At 41.2% G+C, this 19267-nt stretch overlaps 2 protein-coding genes across 2 annotated transcripts in view; one reads left to right on the forward strand and one right to left on the reverse strand.

Moving 5' to 3' along the window:
* LOC108061560 (pneumococcal serine-rich repeat protein) overlaps positions 1–19267 on the reverse strand; it is a 73731-nt gene that overhangs the window by 22298 nt on the left and 32166 nt on the right. The window lies entirely within an intron of this gene.
* On the forward strand, positions 13416–14627 carry Or45a (Odorant receptor 45a). The gene is made up of 2 exons (XM_017147637.2): positions 13416–14507; positions 14571–14627. Exons 1-2 carry the CDS (start codon positions 13416–13418, stop codon positions 14625–14627), a joined length of 1149 nt encoding a protein of 382 aa, XP_017003126.2.

Below are 19267 nucleotides of genomic sequence, written 5' to 3' on the forward strand. Positions count from 1 at the left end.
TTTTTGTTGCTACTACAGATCCCCCCATACCCCCCACCCCACCCCAAATATCTTCGCCCTGTGCAAAGTGAAACGTAAAATTGTTTTTTTGTTTGTTTGGTTTTCCCTGTTTATTCAGTCGTTGTCGAGGCCCAGTTGGGTTGGCTGTTTGCTTTCGGCCGTACAGGAAAAGGAACAGCGATAGGAAAACTGCAAAGTCGGAGAGGATATAGGAGGATATAGTGGCAGCGGTTGTGGGGATATCGGATGAATAAAGAAAAAATCATGAAATCCCGAATTAAAGCATAACATTTTGGCAATTGGTCACGGCTCAAATGGTTTGGTCCATCAACTGACAGTATTTGGATAAATTTTCAGTTTCTTTTTTGTAAGCCAAAATAGAACTGCACCGAACGGAATTTTGATTGATTTACAATTTATTTAGAATTAAAATAATATTATATCTATAAATGTGCAATAATTATTATTTTATTTACCTTTTAATAGATATAAATTCTGCTTGTAAGAGTTAAAGAAAACTATTTTTATTATTTGATAAGAAAAGTATGAAAATTTAAAAATGATTTAAAGCAGATCTTGAACTTATAATTTTTTAAATTACCTACTTATTATCTTTAAAAAAAAGTTCTTAAACTTTATTTCTAACAATTTTAAAAAATAATTCAAATAAAATCACTTAGTTTCTTACTTCACTTAATATTCCAACGCTAACCAGTTTTCGTTCAGTTTTAGTTAACTCAAATGGTTTTAAAAAGTTTTCGCTGCGCAAGCTTATGCTAAAATCAATTTACGGCTGCAAAAACACAAATCGCTGTGGTCGCTTCCTGCGTTTTTATAATAGAATCGACAAATCGCAAATCAGAATCGACAAATATATAGAGGGAAATAAATTGTTGGCCCCCTTGTGCGCCAAGGCCAAAGTCAACAGCAGAGGCCTGCAGCCTTTCGAAAGGGCGTGGCATTTCCAGCCATAAACAACAAGAGTTTCACCGAGACCGAAACCTAAACCAAAACCAGACGATAACTTTGACCGGGGATCGGAGCCGAAACCTTTTGCCTGTTTACATTAAAAGCTTTTTAATTTGTATTCTAATTTCAATATTTGCTTGTGCTCAACAATGAAATGAAATCCTGGCGGAAAATAAAAATGAGAAAAGGATAAACGGGGCGGGGCAGCTCCTCATGTGCGTGTGCGTGTGTATGTGTGCCCTTGTGTTTGTGTATGCGTCTGAGTGCAAAATGGCGGACGAAATATGCAAATGACATTAGGCCATGTAGCATAACTTCTGGCACGTTTAGGCCGCCTCGATGGAGCGCAACAAGGGAACCCGGTGGCGAAGGCGGAGGCCTTGAATCGTTTTTTAAGTGTTCGTGTCGGAAATCTTAAGATTTTCGACGGTAAAGTAAATGCAAGAAGTGGAAAATATAGAGAGACATTGAGGAAGAAGGAGCTCTCGGCCGGATTAAGTTCGCGAAATCATACGTTTCAAGTCTCAAGGGGAAATTAAATTTAAAGACGGTTGCCGATTAAGTTTTTTGTGAAAATAAAGTTAAGCTCTGACCTTTCAACTTTTTGCATCAAAAAAACGAACGAAAATATTGCATATCTTTTAAGTAACACCAATATCTAATATCTACAACGTTTAAAAAAAAATACATAAATGGGTTTCAATTAAAAGTCATATTTTTTTAAGGATTATCACAGAAATTTCCCAAATAAAACGCTTTAAAAGTGGATTAACACCTGCTGACTTTAAATACTAAAAAAACAAATGAGAGAATGTGAAAAATATTTCCGTTTGGGTTTATTCAAATAATGTTCATTTATTGCAAATAAAATGTGGGCTGTCAATTGAAAACAGGACCATTTTTTTACTTGACAACAACTTTTTAATATTTATTAATTCATTACATTTTTAAAGATACAAAGATAATAATCTAAAATGAATTATAAAATGTAATTACACTTCTGAAATTATTACACAAAAAGTTAGTTGGTAAAGTCAAGTCAATTTAATTTAATTTCTTTAGATTAAAAAAAGATTTAAACATCTTCAAGGGCGGCTAAAATATTGTAAGACCTGAAGTTGAAGCTTTAGACATTATCCGAGGATAATCTGCAGATTCCCCTGCCCACATAAAAAGCAATCACACACGGTTTACCCCTTGGATTAAGTAGACCTACCTATCCATTTAGCCATCCTAACCTGGCCAAACTCGTTTGCGGGGCCAACTTCCCGAGAAGAAATTCGGCAGCTAATTTGAGCAAATAGACGTTTGCTCCTGTGGCACGCGGCGTATACGCAATTTGGGATGGCCCGACCCACTCGATTGTGCGAATTTTTTTCGCAGCGGGCAGCGAATTTCGCAACCAACTGGTGTCACAGCATGATGCAGAAAATGGACGCCCCACGGGAGGGTCCATGGAAAATAGTGGTAAATGCATTTTCTATTTTTGCCAGCATTTGGGAGAGTCATGGACGGAAGGGATACCTATAAACCGAAGGCCGAGGGCGAAGTGCAAACGGAGGCGGCTGTCATCGCGAACCGATGACAGATTTGTGCTGGGGAATTCTATTTCAGGACCCGATTAGATGGCCTGTCATCGCCAGCTGAAATGAGGGCTAGAACTTTGTGTCGTTCGGCGGAAATGTTGGGGCCGATGCGATGCGACTGCGAGTGCGATGTCAATGATGACCGCAAATGGATGTGGCCCGGTCAATCCGAGGCTGACAGACCTTCATATCCATTCAGCCGGGGACTAAGGTTCGCGAAGGGTTTGACTGCGCCGAGGAGATTCCGTCAGTTGTGTGTCAGCAGCAGCACGGCTTTCCGCCGGACGCTCCTGAAGTGTCCTGGCTTGACGGACAGCCCAAGCAGGATGTGTGAGCTCAGCGTCCTGCCTTTTGCGTCATGGGTCGCCTTTGAAGTCAGCGCCCAAGTAACGATTTATGCATAAAAAATAATTCTTTTTATTAGCCTTTCTCAGTCCGTTGGCTGCCGAATAAAAGTTTCGCAGCCATGGCTCCGATTACAATGGCGAACGGAAAGTTTCCGTTTGAAGATGTACATGGGTACAAGATCCCCTTGTACTCGTATTTGTACAGCTCTTATTGAGTTAAACAGTTCCGAAAGTTGAGAACAGGTCGGCACGATGGCTGCTGATGGGGATGTGAAGAACTTTCCTGACTGCTTTGGCACTTGAAGTTGACTTGCTGCTGACTTTCTGACTCGAATTCGCATTGTTGGACTTAAATTGCTTGTCTTGACTTGACTCCACGCTCAAATATTGCATGCGAAAATAGACAATGCTCGTAAGTAAGTAGAAAAGTTGCCCCTTCCACTCGGCTTGGTTAATTAAAAGCAACTTGACTGATGCATTGTCCTGGCGTGTCAGGTCCTGCGACTTGCCAGCTGCGTCCTGCCCTGTCCTGGTCAAGTTCGCGAAAGACATTAAAAACCGGAGGTCTCGAATGCTGGGTAAGCGGACCCTTCGCTCAGTTTGCGGAGACAAAGGCTTAATTGCTCTTTCCCCCACGCAGAATGGCTCACACACACACACACACACTTTCTGTGGGACAAGTTAGTGGCCATTACACCAGAAAAGGCTGCAACAAATTGGGCCCTTGCCTTGAAGAATGCGCCGCTTTTTGCTTTTCGGCCCAAATGGCGGAGAAGAAGAAGCTCAAGCTGAAGCTGAAAAGAATGCCTGATGCAAATAACTTGCGAAGGCGGAAGCGAGCCAAGGCGAAACTGACAATGAACGAAAATGAATATGAAAAAGAGGCACGAGCAGCAGAGGTAGCGAAGGGATTCCGCAGAAATGTGGGCCATGGGCAACAGTTTTTGATTTGCATAAACAAAGGGTTCAAGTGTGGCGAAAGTGGCCGCCCAAGTGGGCAGCTGATTGAAGATGATGCGGCTGCCTGAGTGCACAGGAAAAATAATATTTCTAAAATAAAACATCTATTATAAATATAGAAATTTCATTAAAATCATTGCTTAATATTAAAGAACCAGTTATTATAATTTATATTCAAATTATTTATTATTCTAAAGCTAATATTAATTTGCTATATTATTAAAATATACAAAAAAAATGTTGAGTTCATATTCAATGCTTTTAAAAAAATATTGCTTTTATTTTCTTGTTTATTTTAATAATTAGAAAAATGTAGATATAGTTTCAGAAATATTTGAAATTGTTTTCAGTGCCGTTTCAACTTTCTGGCTGCCACATGAACCAGCAAGGTCGGGATAATCCACCTGGCAAAGCAATTCCGTGTACCCGTGGTCTCTGCGGAATGAAAGTCGAAGGAAGGATGGAAAGGTTGGGCAGGCCGAAAAGGAGGCTGACGAGTGGGTGGTGGGTTACTGGCCCCAGGATGTTGCACACTCAATTTCCTGCGCGCATATCGCGCTCTCGTCTGTCAACAAATGCAACAAAAGAAACAAAGGCTTAACGGGAGTTGATTGTTTGCCAGCTTGCCTGCTAGCCCCTTGGCCCTCTTTCCCCATCTCTGTTTTGGGCCATGTCTTCAATCCGAGCTCAGCGCTAAAGTTTGGCTGCTTTGCATACTGTTCTTGAGGTTGCATTATGAGAGCAACTTTGATACAACCTGCAGATGCGTCGAGGTGCGATAATTCGGTGAAGGTGCTAAATATTCATTGAGAACTGTTTTCACAGTCGGAAGACAGCTGTAAGCCATGCTTTTGTTTCTGCATAAATTTGTGCAGCTTTCCATCTTTATCCTGTATCCTTAGTGACCCTTTAAAGGCTGATCCCTCAGAAACTTATTTCTGCATGTAATCGGAAATTGTTCCTCGTTCTTCCCTCTGGCTGAAACTCATTTTTGTTGCAAATTTGTGCAAATTTGCACTCGAGACAAGTTCGATTCTCAATCGAGGCCGAAGAGGGAGGATTGATTTTCTCGAGCTCCTTGATAAGAATCAGCTGACGTCACAGAGACACTTGGACAAACACACTCAAGTGCATTTATTTTTAGTGCACACAAACACACACACACACACTCAAGTACTTGGACAATGGCGGCTGTAAATATTAAGGAGTGCGGATAGCGTTAGCCTTCGGTTGCGTTTCGGTCAAGGAAAACGAACTGCCCCACTTGCAGAGGACATCCCCCAAAAGGACATTGTGCCCGTTTTTCACATGGTTAAGTCAGTGGCGGATTTAGTATTTGGTTATTGGGGGGATTTTGCAAACAATTTGTTTTGCATTATTTTTCTCTCGCTGTGGGCAAATAAGTTTATTTTTTTTTTACTTTTTTTACATGAGTAGTTTATTAAAGCAAAATCACATCAAAGAAACAAAAAATTGACTTTTAACTCACAACTCATATCAGTTACGGTTCCAGGATTAAATGCTTCACCCTGATCTCAATTGTTTACATTTTTGCTTATTGTCTTCGTCTTACATCTCCCTTTTACGTGCCCACTTAATACCAGGACAAATAAATCTATTCTAAAGTGCAGCTTGCATCGTAAAAAATAGCGTTAACAATTTTGTGACGAAAGCAACAATTGATTTTACACGAACCAGTGCGTTTAGAATACCACCGTTCATATCACTTTTCACTCAGGGGGTGTGATTTATGAGTGAGAGCACAAAGTAATTTAGACCCTTTAACCTGTCCACCTAATACCAGGACAAAGAAATCTATTCAAAAGTGCATATTGCATCATCAATGATACGGTCAACAATTTTGTGACGAAAACAATTATTTTTACACAATGAAGTTTCGAACCAATGCGTTTAGAATATCATTTTTCACTCAGGTGGTGTGATTTATTGGACCCTTCTTTCATAAAAGTGAATAGTTTAAAAAGGACCAGAGAATAGGTTTGTATAAGCCAATAGAAATATATTGTTGCACATTCTTTGAATACAACATTTCCATTCACCTCTTACCCGAGTGGGGGACTCGACCCCCAAATCCCTCCGTGGATCCGCGCATGGTCCATGTATATATGAATGAACAAATGAATGCACATAAATAACTATTTTTTGCATTTTGCATCCCTCTTTGTTTCTGTTGCCTTTTTAATCACATTGCTTTGTTCGCATTCCTTGTTGCATATTGATGTCTGTCGAAAGGAAAAAAGCGAACAACTTTTGCATTCGCAGCACTTGACAATTTTGCACTTGAAAATGTGCTGGGTTTTTTTTTGCGCCCAACTCAAGCGCTTTTTGACAGTTTTGTTTCTCCATTTCGGCAGGGCTAGCTACTGATCTGTGTCGTGGTATGGGTGCGGTAAAAGCTTTCAAGCACACACACACACACACGGCAGAAGGGGGAATCCCATTTCAGTGAAATGCGCTCGCTCGCTCGCTTATGTTAATTAAGCCTCCACTTAGCCGGGCCAAACTATTCGAAAAGAAAAACGCTGAGTGTTGCTCTCTAGCAAGGGCTGGATTTTCCACCACCCACCACTTTTCCACTCTCCCACTTTTCCGCTGCAGAACATGGCTTACATCAAACGCCGCACGATGCTTATGACATTGCGCATACGCCACGTGAGCCTGCAGCTGACATCAGTCCTCGCCAGCTGTTGTTTAAGCTTGTTTTTCCCGTTTTTCCGTTTTCCCGCTTTTCCTCTCATAATCAGTTTTGTTTAATCAACTTTCGCCCGGCTAGATTAGCCGCCATTATTAAGGATTAATGCAGCCATTGTTGGCACTGCGCGGGCTCCTTTGTTGCCTCGCCCATCATAATCGTTGCCATCAAGGTCGTCCGCATTTTTTTCGGTTCCATTGTCAACGCAATTTTTCATTCTCCCGCCCACCAGCCGGCGCTGCTTATTTTTCCAGCGCTTCTCATAGATAAAGCGCATAAAAGATCAAAGGCCTTGAATAAAACATCAAATAACGCGCCTGTCGAGCGCCAATCGAGGCATGGTAATGAGAAAAACAGTTTGGCATGCCAACCGCCGGCCCCGTGGAAAGCGATGGAAAGCAGTGGAAAGTGACTGGCGAGTGGGTGGTCAACTGTCAGCCGTTTGACAAGCGATTAAGCCAACATGAGAGCGAGGAAAACCAGCCACTGGCAGCTGGCAAATCAATTTGGAGATAACTGAACGGGGAGGCGGAGGCGGGGCCAATTAGATGCCGTCCAGACAGCAAGAGAGTGTATTAAAATCAATTAGAGATTCGATTCGGCAGGAAAATGCACTCAGGTAACGATGCTTAACTGGCAAGGCATCTAATCTGGTTTTAATTAAGCTGATAGTGAGTTCTTTGCCAGCCCACTGCAGGCAGACACGGCAAAAAATATTGGGATAGTACGCTGTTATGCATAAAGATAAATTATATAACTAGTTTTACCACGATTAAAGTGAAACTTGATTTAAAGTTTAGATTTAAAAAAAAAACTTTTTAAAAATATAAGTACTTAAAAAAATGTTCTCTAAAAATCACATGTAACATTTATTTAGATGAGTGATACTATCGATAATGAGCTAAAATCATCGATATATCCTAAATTTTAAAAATCCGACAATATCGACAGCGCTATTGATCGTTTTGCTAACGCTACTATGGTAATTTAATGCTTAGTTAATCTATAAATAAATATAAAATAATAGATAAATATTGCATACTCATATCTGGTTAAGTAATCTTATATTAAAAAAAAAACAACTTTTATTGCATTTAAAAACCAATTATAATAAGTTTGTGCTTAAAAATATCTTTTGATATCTGTGGTTATATTTTTCCATGCCCACTTCTTCTCGTGTAATCTCACACACTTGGCAGTAGCTCCGGTCTCTAATTTGCTGCTGCCAACCTGCAGCATATGGCCAATTATTACACACAAAACATTTATTATTAATGAGCTGGAGCTGGCCGGAGGATTGAAGGGTCAGTGCGGACACCATGGCCGCCAGTCGATTAGACCAATTAGTGCCGGTATTGACAATTGCGGACATTGCAATTAATTAATCCAAATGTAAATGTAGACGTCCAGTGCATATGCACAAGTTGTTGCGGAGGAGGACTGGTCGATATATGGCCAATCTAGGACCACTAATTGCGATCTCCCCGCCCCCGAACAGTCGCTTTGATGTCATAATGGCCACCGATGAGTGACCTCTTTGAGCGCTGCTAAGCTGCTGGCTTTTCCATGGCTGGAAAAGTGCTGAGAATGGAAATCTGGGTGGCGGGTGGCGGGTGGAGCACACGATTGACACAGTTATTAAAAACGACATGTAGAATTGGCATTCAGGCATGCGGGCAACGACATGGCCATCGACATACTTAGGCGCATAGTTTGACAGAGCCAAGGATTGAGAATTTAGGAAGGGAGGTGGCAAGGGGCAGGGGGCAAGGGGCAAGGGTGCTAACCGGGCTGACAGGCGTGCAAAGTGGCCAACAGCAGGGTGCCACGGCCCTTGTCGATGTCGAGATGGCATGCCACTGGCACTCAAAACGGAAAAGGAAACATTCCCCGAGATTTCCTCCGAACAACAGGAGGTGGGGAGGGGGGTTGGGCGTTAAGGAATTCAATTAGGCAGATGAGTGGCCATATGAATGTGGGCGTAAGAGTGTGCATGTGGCCCGATATAAAAGTGCTGGCCAAGTCAAAGGCAAAAGCAAAAGTCAGAGACATCTGACACTTCACATGGCCGGATGAGGACGCCTTATTGGCCTCAAGTTTGTGACTAAGCTGATGTTGCTGATCCCAGGCCAGCGATGAGTTCCAGTGGCTTGGAGCTCAACTTTTCAATATACCCCTAGTGCCATCGAATGGGGGATAAGAGTGGTTATTCAGTATTTTTCCCCGAAGGCAATCAGACTTGTACGCTTATAATCCACTAGCTTACTAGTTCGAGTGTCTTTAAAGCGGAAACGAAACACTTGAAGTACGTTATTACTCATTATTTCTATACTTAGAGTCAAAAGTGTGGTTTCATTAGAAGAACCCATTTTAACAAATCTTTCCCCAGAACAGATATAGCAAACATAATCCTAGTGATACGAACGGATTTTCCGAAATTCCCCCTAGTTGTTGAGCTGTTCAGTTGAGTCGACCCCTTCACTTGTGGCATGTGTGTAAATATATCAAATATTATTCATGATCTGGAATAGTTTTAGCGCGAGTGCGTTTCTGCAGCTTGCGTCCCATTTATCATTCATGTTGCTGCAGTGAGACTTTGTTCCCCGACTTTGTTTGCTCAGCAAATGTTGTGGCGGAGTTTCAACGGGCTTCGTGTGGGTGGTTTCACGGGAGGCAATGTCGAACCCAGCTCAACTGAAGCGTTTTAATTGCTGCATAAATATTAGCTTAAAATTAGCTCATTGTTCGCTTAGTTCAAGCTCAGATTCAGACTCCATTGTGTGCGTATATATATAGATTTATCTCAGTTTCTGTCTGTTCCTGCTGTCCGTGTGTGTGTCTTGCCATAGTCAATTACCACATATTTGTCTATAATTAATAAGCTCCCCATGGGCCCCGAGATTTGTCCCGCTGCAGCTAAGGCTTTAAGCAAATAGCAATCACTTCTAGTGAGTCTCCAGTCGTCTGGTAAGTTTTCGCTTATTCAATTGCAACTTTTTCCCAGAGTTCCTCTTTTTCGAACATTTGATGTTGCTCTTGCAGTTGAATAACTCGCGCACCATTTTCGATTTTCGCTCGTTCGGTTATTTATTTATACCGTTTGCAGTGCAATCCGCACAATTCTCCCCCTGCGAAGGTAATAGCCTTGTGTTTGCCCCTGTTTATACTTTCTACGCTTCAAATTAATTTCAGCTCTGCCAAAAGAGTGCATGGCTGTTTATGTATGCATCTGAATAGCATGTGGGGTAATGCCTGTTCATGTACAAAATGTTACATGCAAAACCACTTTAAAAACCATCGAAAATTGGCATGGATGCCCTTTTGAAATTTTCAAATATGACTACAAAATTCAATGAATAGAGAGAAAAGGAAAATTTAAATTATTCACTATTTACTTTAATTTGTAAAGGAAGGACCACAATACTTTCTATAAATTATAAATTGATAAATAAATTGATTTACTTTTAGAACAAGATGAATTTTTTATAATTTATCTGATAATCTTTATTTGTTCCTATTTGTACTATACGTTTTATAGCCATTAAGTTGGCTGATCAATGTAAATTTATATAAGTTACACTAAAAAAAAAAAAAAAATCTGATAATCTTTAAAGTTACCAAGCATTTTTAAATATTTAGGTACATACAACAGCACACACTTCCTTTGCACTTTTTGCTAAGATGTTAAAATTTGCTGCATCTGCTTGGCTGGCAACATTGACACTCCCCTCAACCGCCTGACATTTTGGCATCAATCAAGACGATACTCCCTTCCTTCGTTAGTAAGTCCTTTTTTCGACGTTTTGCAAGATTTTCATGCTGCAAGGACAAGCTGAACGTATGCAAATCATTATGTTAATCGGGTACCATCAAATTTTTTGGCGTCATTCATCACACTGAGCCACACTTTGCACTTGGTAATAGCAGTGCCCCCGTTCTTTCGCCTCTTCCCGTTTTTCACCCCTTCCTCTGCAATTTTTCACCCCTTACTAACCACCTTCCCAACCCCTTCCCAACCCCTTCTTTTGCTCCACTGCTTGCTTTGCTCTTGCCGCTGCTTAGCGCCCGCGTGGCTAAGCCGAAATTTACACAGGCACAGCGAGTTGGTCGTTGAGTATGCTTGGTTATGCTGAATTTTGCACTTTTCCGAGCCCACACACATGCACCAGGAGCACACACACACACACACACGAACGGCATAAGTAAACAAGTTTAGTATAATCAACGCTTGGCTGGCTGCCGGGCTATACAAAAAAGTGTTGCACATCCGCTTACATAACCCACACTCGCAAATTCGCAAACTCGCAGCCCGAAACCCCCATGAACATGGAGATGACGTAGTATATGTTTTTATTAGCATGCTTTGTATGCCCTGTATGCTGTCAGGCTCACGACCAAGTTGGGCTGCATTTATCAGTTTGCCGGAGGGGGAGGGAAAAGGGGAAGGATTCACCTGTCTCACGGTGCTCGTAAAACCACATTACCTGTGATTTCCGAACACACACAGGATGGCTTGTTCATCAGCGCTGCAGTCGAGCACGAACGGGGCGATATTGGGATATCTGCTGGTGGCCCTTTGGCGCCTTTGTGCCACGTTCATTGAATGTTTTCCTATTAATTTTTTATTGAATGTTGCTTTTTTTTCCCCATCCAGCATACTTCCACGCAGGCTAAGGGGGTGGTGGCTCATTCCCTGCGGCGACATGCTAACTTTATTCAATTCCTCCGCTGCTCATGTGGAACCCTCACTCGATGTCCCTCCATCCATCTCCCTCTAACTGCATCCGCATCCTATCTGCTCTTGCTCTACCTTGGCCACTTTCTCTATTTTTAGCCGGACAACAGGAGCCCCGTGTAATGTGGCTGAAAAATTGCCAGTACTTTAGAACGCATCCCGGGTGAAGAGATGGCGATTAAAGGCAATCGAGACAAGGATACCCTTGGAAAGAAATTGAGGTGTAATTTAAAATAAATATTTGAAAGGTAAAATAAATAAAAAATTAATTCTTAAAGAATAAATGAGCATTACTTTCACATTTGCTATTCTAAGTATTCCACAGATAGGAAAACCTAATCAACAAAAGGATCAGTGGTTAGTATTGATGTAAAGTTTTCCCCATAGTATCTTCGGTAATCCCCTATCTCCGCATACCCCATCTATACCCCAGAACTCCCGCTGATGGGGCAACAAATGAGCAACATGATGTGAAACATTTTGCTAGTTCCTTAAACTGAACAAAAGGAGCAAGAGGATGGGGCGGGGAGGTGGGACAACGAAGAGCTTGGCAAGCTGGTTAAGCCTGGTATGCCACTCCATTTGGAAGACGCTTTTTTACGGTTCGCCACAAGCACATAAAAAACCTCCAAAATGGGTGACACACAAAGGAGCCGCACACACACAGTCGCACCGACCTTAACTCACACGAAGGCAATGAAATAAACAAAGCCGCGAAAGACTCACAAACCTCAGCGGAGCGAGAAAGACGGGGATACGCGGAGCGAAAGAGAGGGAGAAATGCGAGAAGAAAGAGTAAGGTAGTAAGCAAATTGCTCGAGAGACCAAAAGCCGGACCGCTGTCAAAATTATCGAGCAGCAGGTGTGTTCTTTTCTCTTTTTCGTACCATCTCTCCGTCTCTTTCTCTTTCTCACGTTCCATCTCTCTCACACAGCCGCTGGCATTATTGCTTGTGTGGCTTTTTGGTAAATATTTTGCATAAAATATCAATTTCATATGCGAACGTGCAAACATATGAATGCGTGTGACTACAATGACGACTTTAACTTAATGAAATTTAAATAAAAATCTGCAAATGCTAACTTAATAAATTATAGAGCATGTTTTTCTGCCAGGGGGTAGCTTGTTCCAGAAAATGTTGCATAACTTTTGTAGCCGGAACTTTGTACAAAATCAGTGAGCTGTGGTTGGGGAAATGCAAATGGCGGTTATTAAAATTTCTGGGAAAGGTCTTTGTTCAACCGCACCCACTGGAGATTAATTGAGAGCATTTAAGGTGACATTAAGCTGGACCCCAAAATAAAGGACCCAAAAGTAAATCGAAAAAAAAGAAAGCTTCTACATAATATACCCCGCCAAATGGCTATTTCACTCGATTTGGTGCGTCTAGGCGGCGATAAAATTGGAGACCAGATTTACTTGTTGATTTCCACGGTAATTGAATTACCCGCGAATAAAGTGCGCACAAAATGGGTCTCGACATTTCCCTCCCAAAGGGTGAACAAATTGGGAAAAAAGGCAGCCAGTGCCAAAAATTAATTTCATTTTTGGTGTATTTACTGGGCATTTTCGGGCCAAACTTTTTGGGACTAAATACACAAATTTAATAGCAATTTCCAAATTTTTTCGGTGGGGCTTGGCATGATGGAATATTCGTCTAATGTTTTGGGCAAGATGTCAAGGCTAAATGAAATATATCAATCATAGCTTATAACCCTTGAGGATAATAAAGACATGTCAAGCATTAAAATTAGAATAAATTAAAAATAATTTCTAGGTAAATTATAATAACAAGTTAACCATCAAGTCAGACTTTACCCCTTTTCTTTCTGACCAAGCATTTTTCCTGTTTTGGGTATTTATTTGTTAATACGATATTTACGCCCCTTAAATGGAAATGGGAAATTTCCAATCAAAACAATACGCCCAGTGTTGGTGGTAACCGAATCACGTAGTCTGTTAACGGAAGATATAAATATTTCAGGCACAATTTCAGGGGCGGCAACGGCATCCACTTAGTGTGTTCCTCGTTTTCCTCGATTTTTCCCCCCAGTGGCATGTATATAAGTTCAAGAAAAACCGAGTCCTGATTGTACAAGCCAACATGGAGTCCAGCTACTTTGCCGTTCAGAGAAGAGCTCTGGAAATCGTTGGATTCGATCCTAGTAGTCCACAACTGAGGGTGAAACATCCCATTTGGGCAGGGATTCTAGTCTTATCCCTGGTTTCCCACAATTGGCCAATGGCGGTGTACGCTCTGCAGGATCTATCCGACCTAACTCGTCTCACGGACAATTTTGCGGTGGTTATGCAAGGATCCCTGAGCACCTTCAAGTTCCTTGCTATGATGGCAAAACGCAGACGTATTGGGTCATTAATTCATCGATTACACAGACTGAACCAGGAGGCCAGTGCCACGCCCAATCAGCGGTTGAAGATCGAGAGGGAAAACCAACTCGATCGGTATGTCTCGAGATCCTTCCGGAATGCCGCATACGGTGTGATATGGGCCTCGGCCATTGCTCCCATGCTGCTGGGCCTGTTGGGCTATATAAGAACTGGAGTCTTTACCCCCACCACGCCCATGGAGTTCAATTTCTGGCTGGACGAGCGGCAGCCGCAGTTCTATTGGCCCATCTACGTTTGGGGCGTTCTGGGCGTGGCAGCCGCCGCCTGGTTGGCCATCGCCACGGACACTCTATTCTCCTGGCTAATTCACAACGTGGTCGTTCAGTTTCAGTTACTGGAATTATACCTCGAAAAGAGGGTTCATAATCATAATCAGGATCAGGACTTCCATCTAACCGAATGCATTCATCGACATCGCTTGGCTCTCGATTTGGCCAAGGAACTGAGTTCGATTTTTGCCGAGATCGTTTTCGTAAAATACATGCTAAGTTACCTGCAACTCTGCATGCTGGCCTTTCGTTTCAGCCGCAGTGGCTGGAGTGCCCAAGTGCCGTTCAGAGCCACCTTTCTAGTGGCCATTATCATCCAACTGAGTTCTTACTGCTATGGCGGCGAGTATCTGAAGCAGCAAAGTTTGGGAATAGCCCAGGCCGTCTATGCTAATTGCAATTGGCCAGAAATGCCACCGAAGAAGAGGAGACTGTGGCAAATGATGATCATGAGGGCCCAGAGACCGGCAAAGATTTTTGGCTTCATGTTCGATGTGGATCTGCCACTGCTACTCTGGGTGAGCTTCTAGTTTTGACTACATTAAATATTAGTTATTCAAGCAGGAATGTTTCATTTCCAGGTAACTAGAACCGCTGGCTCCTTTTTGGCATTGCTAAGAACTTTTGAGCGTTCTTAATTTGAAATCAGAAAAAAACAGCTCTGAATCTCAAGTTAAAGCAATTTGGGTATTCAAAAAGTATGCAAAAAAAAGTTGTTCTGAAATCTCCCCACAACGTAATCCTAAAGTCGCCACTGATCTCAAATTAAGTTTAAACCTCTTTAAAGAGAAATGTTTCCTTCTAGAAATATTTTAATTGTTATAATTTAAAATATAATAATAAAATCTACCAAATATTCAGTAAATTCACTAAAGTATATATTTTTGAAGCCAATGCTTAAAAGCTAGCAACTTTTGGTATCTCCACACCCAAACCCTAATTAGTTGGCAATTTATTTTTGCGTTAGACGAGCATGTTTTTGACGGGCCCTGCAGCCCCGGAGGAATCTTTTGCCCGATGCAGTAAGCACACACATGCCACAGGCCGATGCCACTGCAGGCGGAGAATATGAAATTCATGAGCGAATTCCACAAAGGCAGCTAGCAGAATCAGCTCATGCGTGTGGCCATGATGGCAGTTGGGTTGTATAGAGATATATACATATACCTGGGATAGGTAGCCGGAGTTGGAATTTGTTAACTGAAAGTATGCAACGGCATTCGGCAACAGCATCGTTCAGGTGGAGAACAAGTTACTGGAAAATAGCTACTCGAACTATGTGCACCATTCTGTTTGCCAGCCAGCCAATGGCCCCTGGGCCCTTTTTCCGACTCAGCCGGTTCTTGAGCTTGGTTTCGGGGCTCGGGATCAGGTGGAATGCGGTCTTATCCGTATCCCCATTCTCCTTCATCCCTTGAGGATAGCGGAATGTTGCCTGTTACGGAATTTTCGGGCTTCCAACGGCTGCTGCTGAGATTTGAATTCAGTTGAAGGCTAAGTCCTTTGGCTGGAATTTGTTTTATTAAATTTTGCAACTCGGTATTTTGCACATGCAATGGACTGACTCTCGGTCTTCTCAAAAAAACTATGACAAATTGTGCGGGCGTGGAATCGGGCACCTTGGATTATGTAACAAATTACGCCAACGCCATTTTGCGGGCATAATTAATTTTTGTCTCTGACATTTGATTTATTGGTCTGCGCTGGTCAGCATCTTTGGCTTGGCTTCGAAAAACAAATGAGCGGCGATTAATAAGCGGGAATCGCTTGTGGCCATTACGCACCTGCGGCATAAGCAGCAAAATCGGACATTAACCTGGAATGGAGGGGATATAACTTTACAGCAAATTGTGGCCAAGATAAGAGAGCCGAGAATAGTGGCGAAAAAAGCAGCATTTTATGTGTATTAAAAATGGGAACAAAAACGACCAGGAGCAGAGCACAGATTTTGTTTGCGGTTCGTTGAGCACACAATAATTCCATCAGCAGCAGCAGCAGCCGCAGTGGCAGCGGGAAAAGTGGGCGTGGCTGGTGGAGGGAGGGAGGAAGGGGGTGGTGTAGAGAGAGATAAAAGTGCCGCCAGTACTTTCGCTGCATTGCTTTTTTTCTGCCGTTGTTGTCCTTTATTGTGTGGTGGCCAGTACCACAGGGCGAATGGTTAATAATCGAACAAAAAAGTCCTTAAAGCTGTCGGGCTGTCGGCAAACATTTATTCAAAGTAAATTGATATTCAAAATTACAAATTCAAATTAAACTTACTTATTCGTATTTTTTAACCCTGACCAACACTTTTCCAAAATAAAAACCTTAAAGCAACACAACACTTTACAATCTGTTATTCAATTGAAATTGATATGCCGAATCAAAATGGCATGCAAAAATTCATCTGAATTCATAGCAATTTCCCCATTTTGCCCGCTGAAAAGTAGGCAACAGAGAAGTGCGTAAATTTAAATGTCAATTCCCAATTAATGGACTATTTAAATGTTCGTTTAAAGCGAAAGAGTGGAAAAACATTTCGGACAAAATGGAAATTTAAAATTTCAAATACAAATGCTAATTCAAATTAAATGCAGAAATTCATCCGCTTTCACGGTAATTCCCACTCTTTGGCCCCCGGAAAATAGGAAACGAAAAAATGTCCCGCTTTAATCGGGCCTGTGTTTGCCAAAGCTATATTTCCATCTGTATATATAACATATTTTTCGGCTGAGCATACAAGGCGGCTGTGCAGGGCCGTGCTGAAACTTTTCTAATTAAAATTGTGCGGCTTGTTGAAAGGTTTATAACGGAAAATGGCTGGCAGAGGGTGCGGAGATAGCCCGTTTTAATAGAAATTACATTAATTAATTTTTAAAATATGCTTAAATACACATTTCTATGCATTAATTAATACGGGCTCTCGCACACACACAGCATGTAAACAATGAAACGTGACTGGAACTAACAAAAAGCCCCGATGTCATCCCAACTCCGGTCCTAAACGGGGATTTGGCTAATTAAAATTAAAATACTCCCACTTAATTTGTTGTTTATTTGGTTAAATCCGATTTTAATTGCTGACTAAAGTGCAGCGAATTCTATTAGAAAATTGACATGAACATGGAGCAAAGAGAGTTTCGGTGACTACAACAATGTTTTATTGACTGTTTTTCCCACATAATTGCCAGCAATTTGGACGTTGTCCAAATCGACTTGTTTTCCCCCTCGATACGAGACTCTCGAACTGCTACCCCCGTCTATCCGTTATCTATGTCGCTATTTTTGTCTCTTCAGCTCAGTTTGGTAACTTTGATTTACGCCGCCCGGTCCTAACCCATTTTTATGGGACTTTGTGTGACCCATTTGAACGAACATTCGGCTTGCAACGATGCCACATGCATGACAAGCACTTATGCAAATTATATGGCGCACTTATGTGCGGGCAGAGGATTCGACTTCGATGGGGTTTTCCAGCAGAAACTTTCGGATAAAGCAAAATTAAAATAAAACATAAAAATGTTTAACAGTGCTTCAGTGAGTTCAAGCGAATATTGCTCGTAACAATTTGGGAAGCTTAGAGTTTGGCATTTAGAAACAATGAAAACTAAACAGAAAATGTACAGTGACCTATAAAGTTGTAAAGTCAATTTAATTGAAGAATGAAAACTTACTTACTCAAAATAAACAAATGGTGAAAATTATTAAAAACATTTATCAACAATGTTTTAATTAAATGTTAATGAGGTCAATCATGCAAGAAATTTATTGGTCGTATAAAAAAACCTCACATATTTGGGCCAAGAAAAAACTGCGCATGAAAGCAATCAACATATTTGCACAATTTAAAAAAATGTCTGCTCTTAAAAGCATTTCCAAATTAAAAATTTCAGCGAGAGCAAAGACCAAGCAAATGGTAATTAAAACAGGAAATATTATCACTACATAGTTATCATTATTTACCTGAAGCATTCTCATCAAATAATTGATGTCGCCGCAGAACCCACCCAAATTGCAATCACTTTATGCATAATTAAATTATAATTCATTAGACATGAGCCAAGGGCCCCGGACGCGTCTAAATCATGGCAATTAAATATTACCGATGCCAAAAACATTTTCCATTCACAATCAAATGAGGGTAAATCAATAAGCTTAAAATGTACCGTTCTATGGGTGGGTGCGCCCATAAATACATATTTGCAGGGTATGTATTATGTTATTATTGGCAGTTTTTAGCATGTTCTCTTGACTCGACTCAATTCAGTGAATCCAGGCGGACTTGGGAGATGCACAGATTAAAATGGTATTGTGATTATACTACATTAAGACAGAGGGGTTTTGGGGAGGATTTTGCAGAGTGAGGACAGATGATATGGAAATTACAAATGCCATTGTTTGTGCAAAAGTCAGACAAAGTGAAATTGTTTAGAGGCGACGCGCGACAAGAAAAACGCAGAGATATATTTGAAAAATTACTCTTCTATAAAGATTATTTTTTGTTCGGCTGAGGAATGCGAATGAGTCTGCTGTTTTCTTGTTGCAATGTCGCATGAGCTGGTGATTTCTTTGTGTGCGAGTGTTTCTCATTGGCAGTGGATTTGAAAGTGTGTAATGTGAATTCAATTATTGGCAAATCGTTCTTTTTTCTCTTGTGTACATTACAATTTTGGGATCCACTCCGGTCTTGGGGTTCGCCTTCGTTGACTTCATTTCTCCGTGGCCTGTGTCCCCGTCTCTTTCGTTTCTCAACGCCCTCTCTCTTTCTTGGCCCTCTACTCGGCTTGGCGAATATTTTCAATTTTTGCGGTCGGATGTAGTTGGTTTACTTCCTGTGTTTGCTTACTGTTTTAATTATTTTGCCTCATTTGATTCGCCCTTCTTTTTTAATTAAATTCTTTTGACCATAGTTTATTTATTTATGTTTTTTATGGGCGATTTTCAGCATTCGATTTCCACGCGCTTGTTTGTTTTTCTTTGCTGTCGAAACCTTTTTTCAATTATTTTACAAAAATGTTTGCGGCTGTGTTTTTTCCGTTGGTGTTTTCATTGGTATTGATATTCGTTTTTTTTTTTGTATTTGTTATTTACTAATAAAATGCATGTAAGTCAGTCCGTCGTTTCAACATTTTTTTTGATGTCTTGTATATTTTGTTGGCTTGCTGTAATGTAATATAAGCGTGTGAGCACTTAAGTTCTCGAAACTCGATATATTTGAAGCACAACAATTTTGGCAGTCAGCTGGAGGCAAGGATTGCGAGCAATTGAAAAGCAATTATCGTGGCAAAGTTGCAGCTGC

This window comes from Drosophila takahashii, chromosome 2R (genome assembly GCF_030179915.1).
Source record: "Drosophila takahashii strain IR98-3 E-12201 chromosome 2R, DtakHiC1v2, whole genome shotgun sequence".
Classification (NCBI taxonomy): domain Eukaryota; kingdom Metazoa; phylum Arthropoda; class Insecta; order Diptera; family Drosophilidae; genus Drosophila; species Drosophila takahashii.

Bases quoted from the DNA above. Each gene is read 5' to 3' on its own strand.
- Or45a (XM_017147637.2), top strand. From the start codon at position 13,416: ATGGAGTCCAGCTACTTTGCCGTTCAGAGAAGAGCTCTGGAAATCGTT. The intron at 14,508-14,570 runs GTGAGCTTCTAG...TTTCATTTCCAG, and splicing joins ATCTGCCACTGCTACTCTGG to GTAACTAGAACCGCTGGCTC.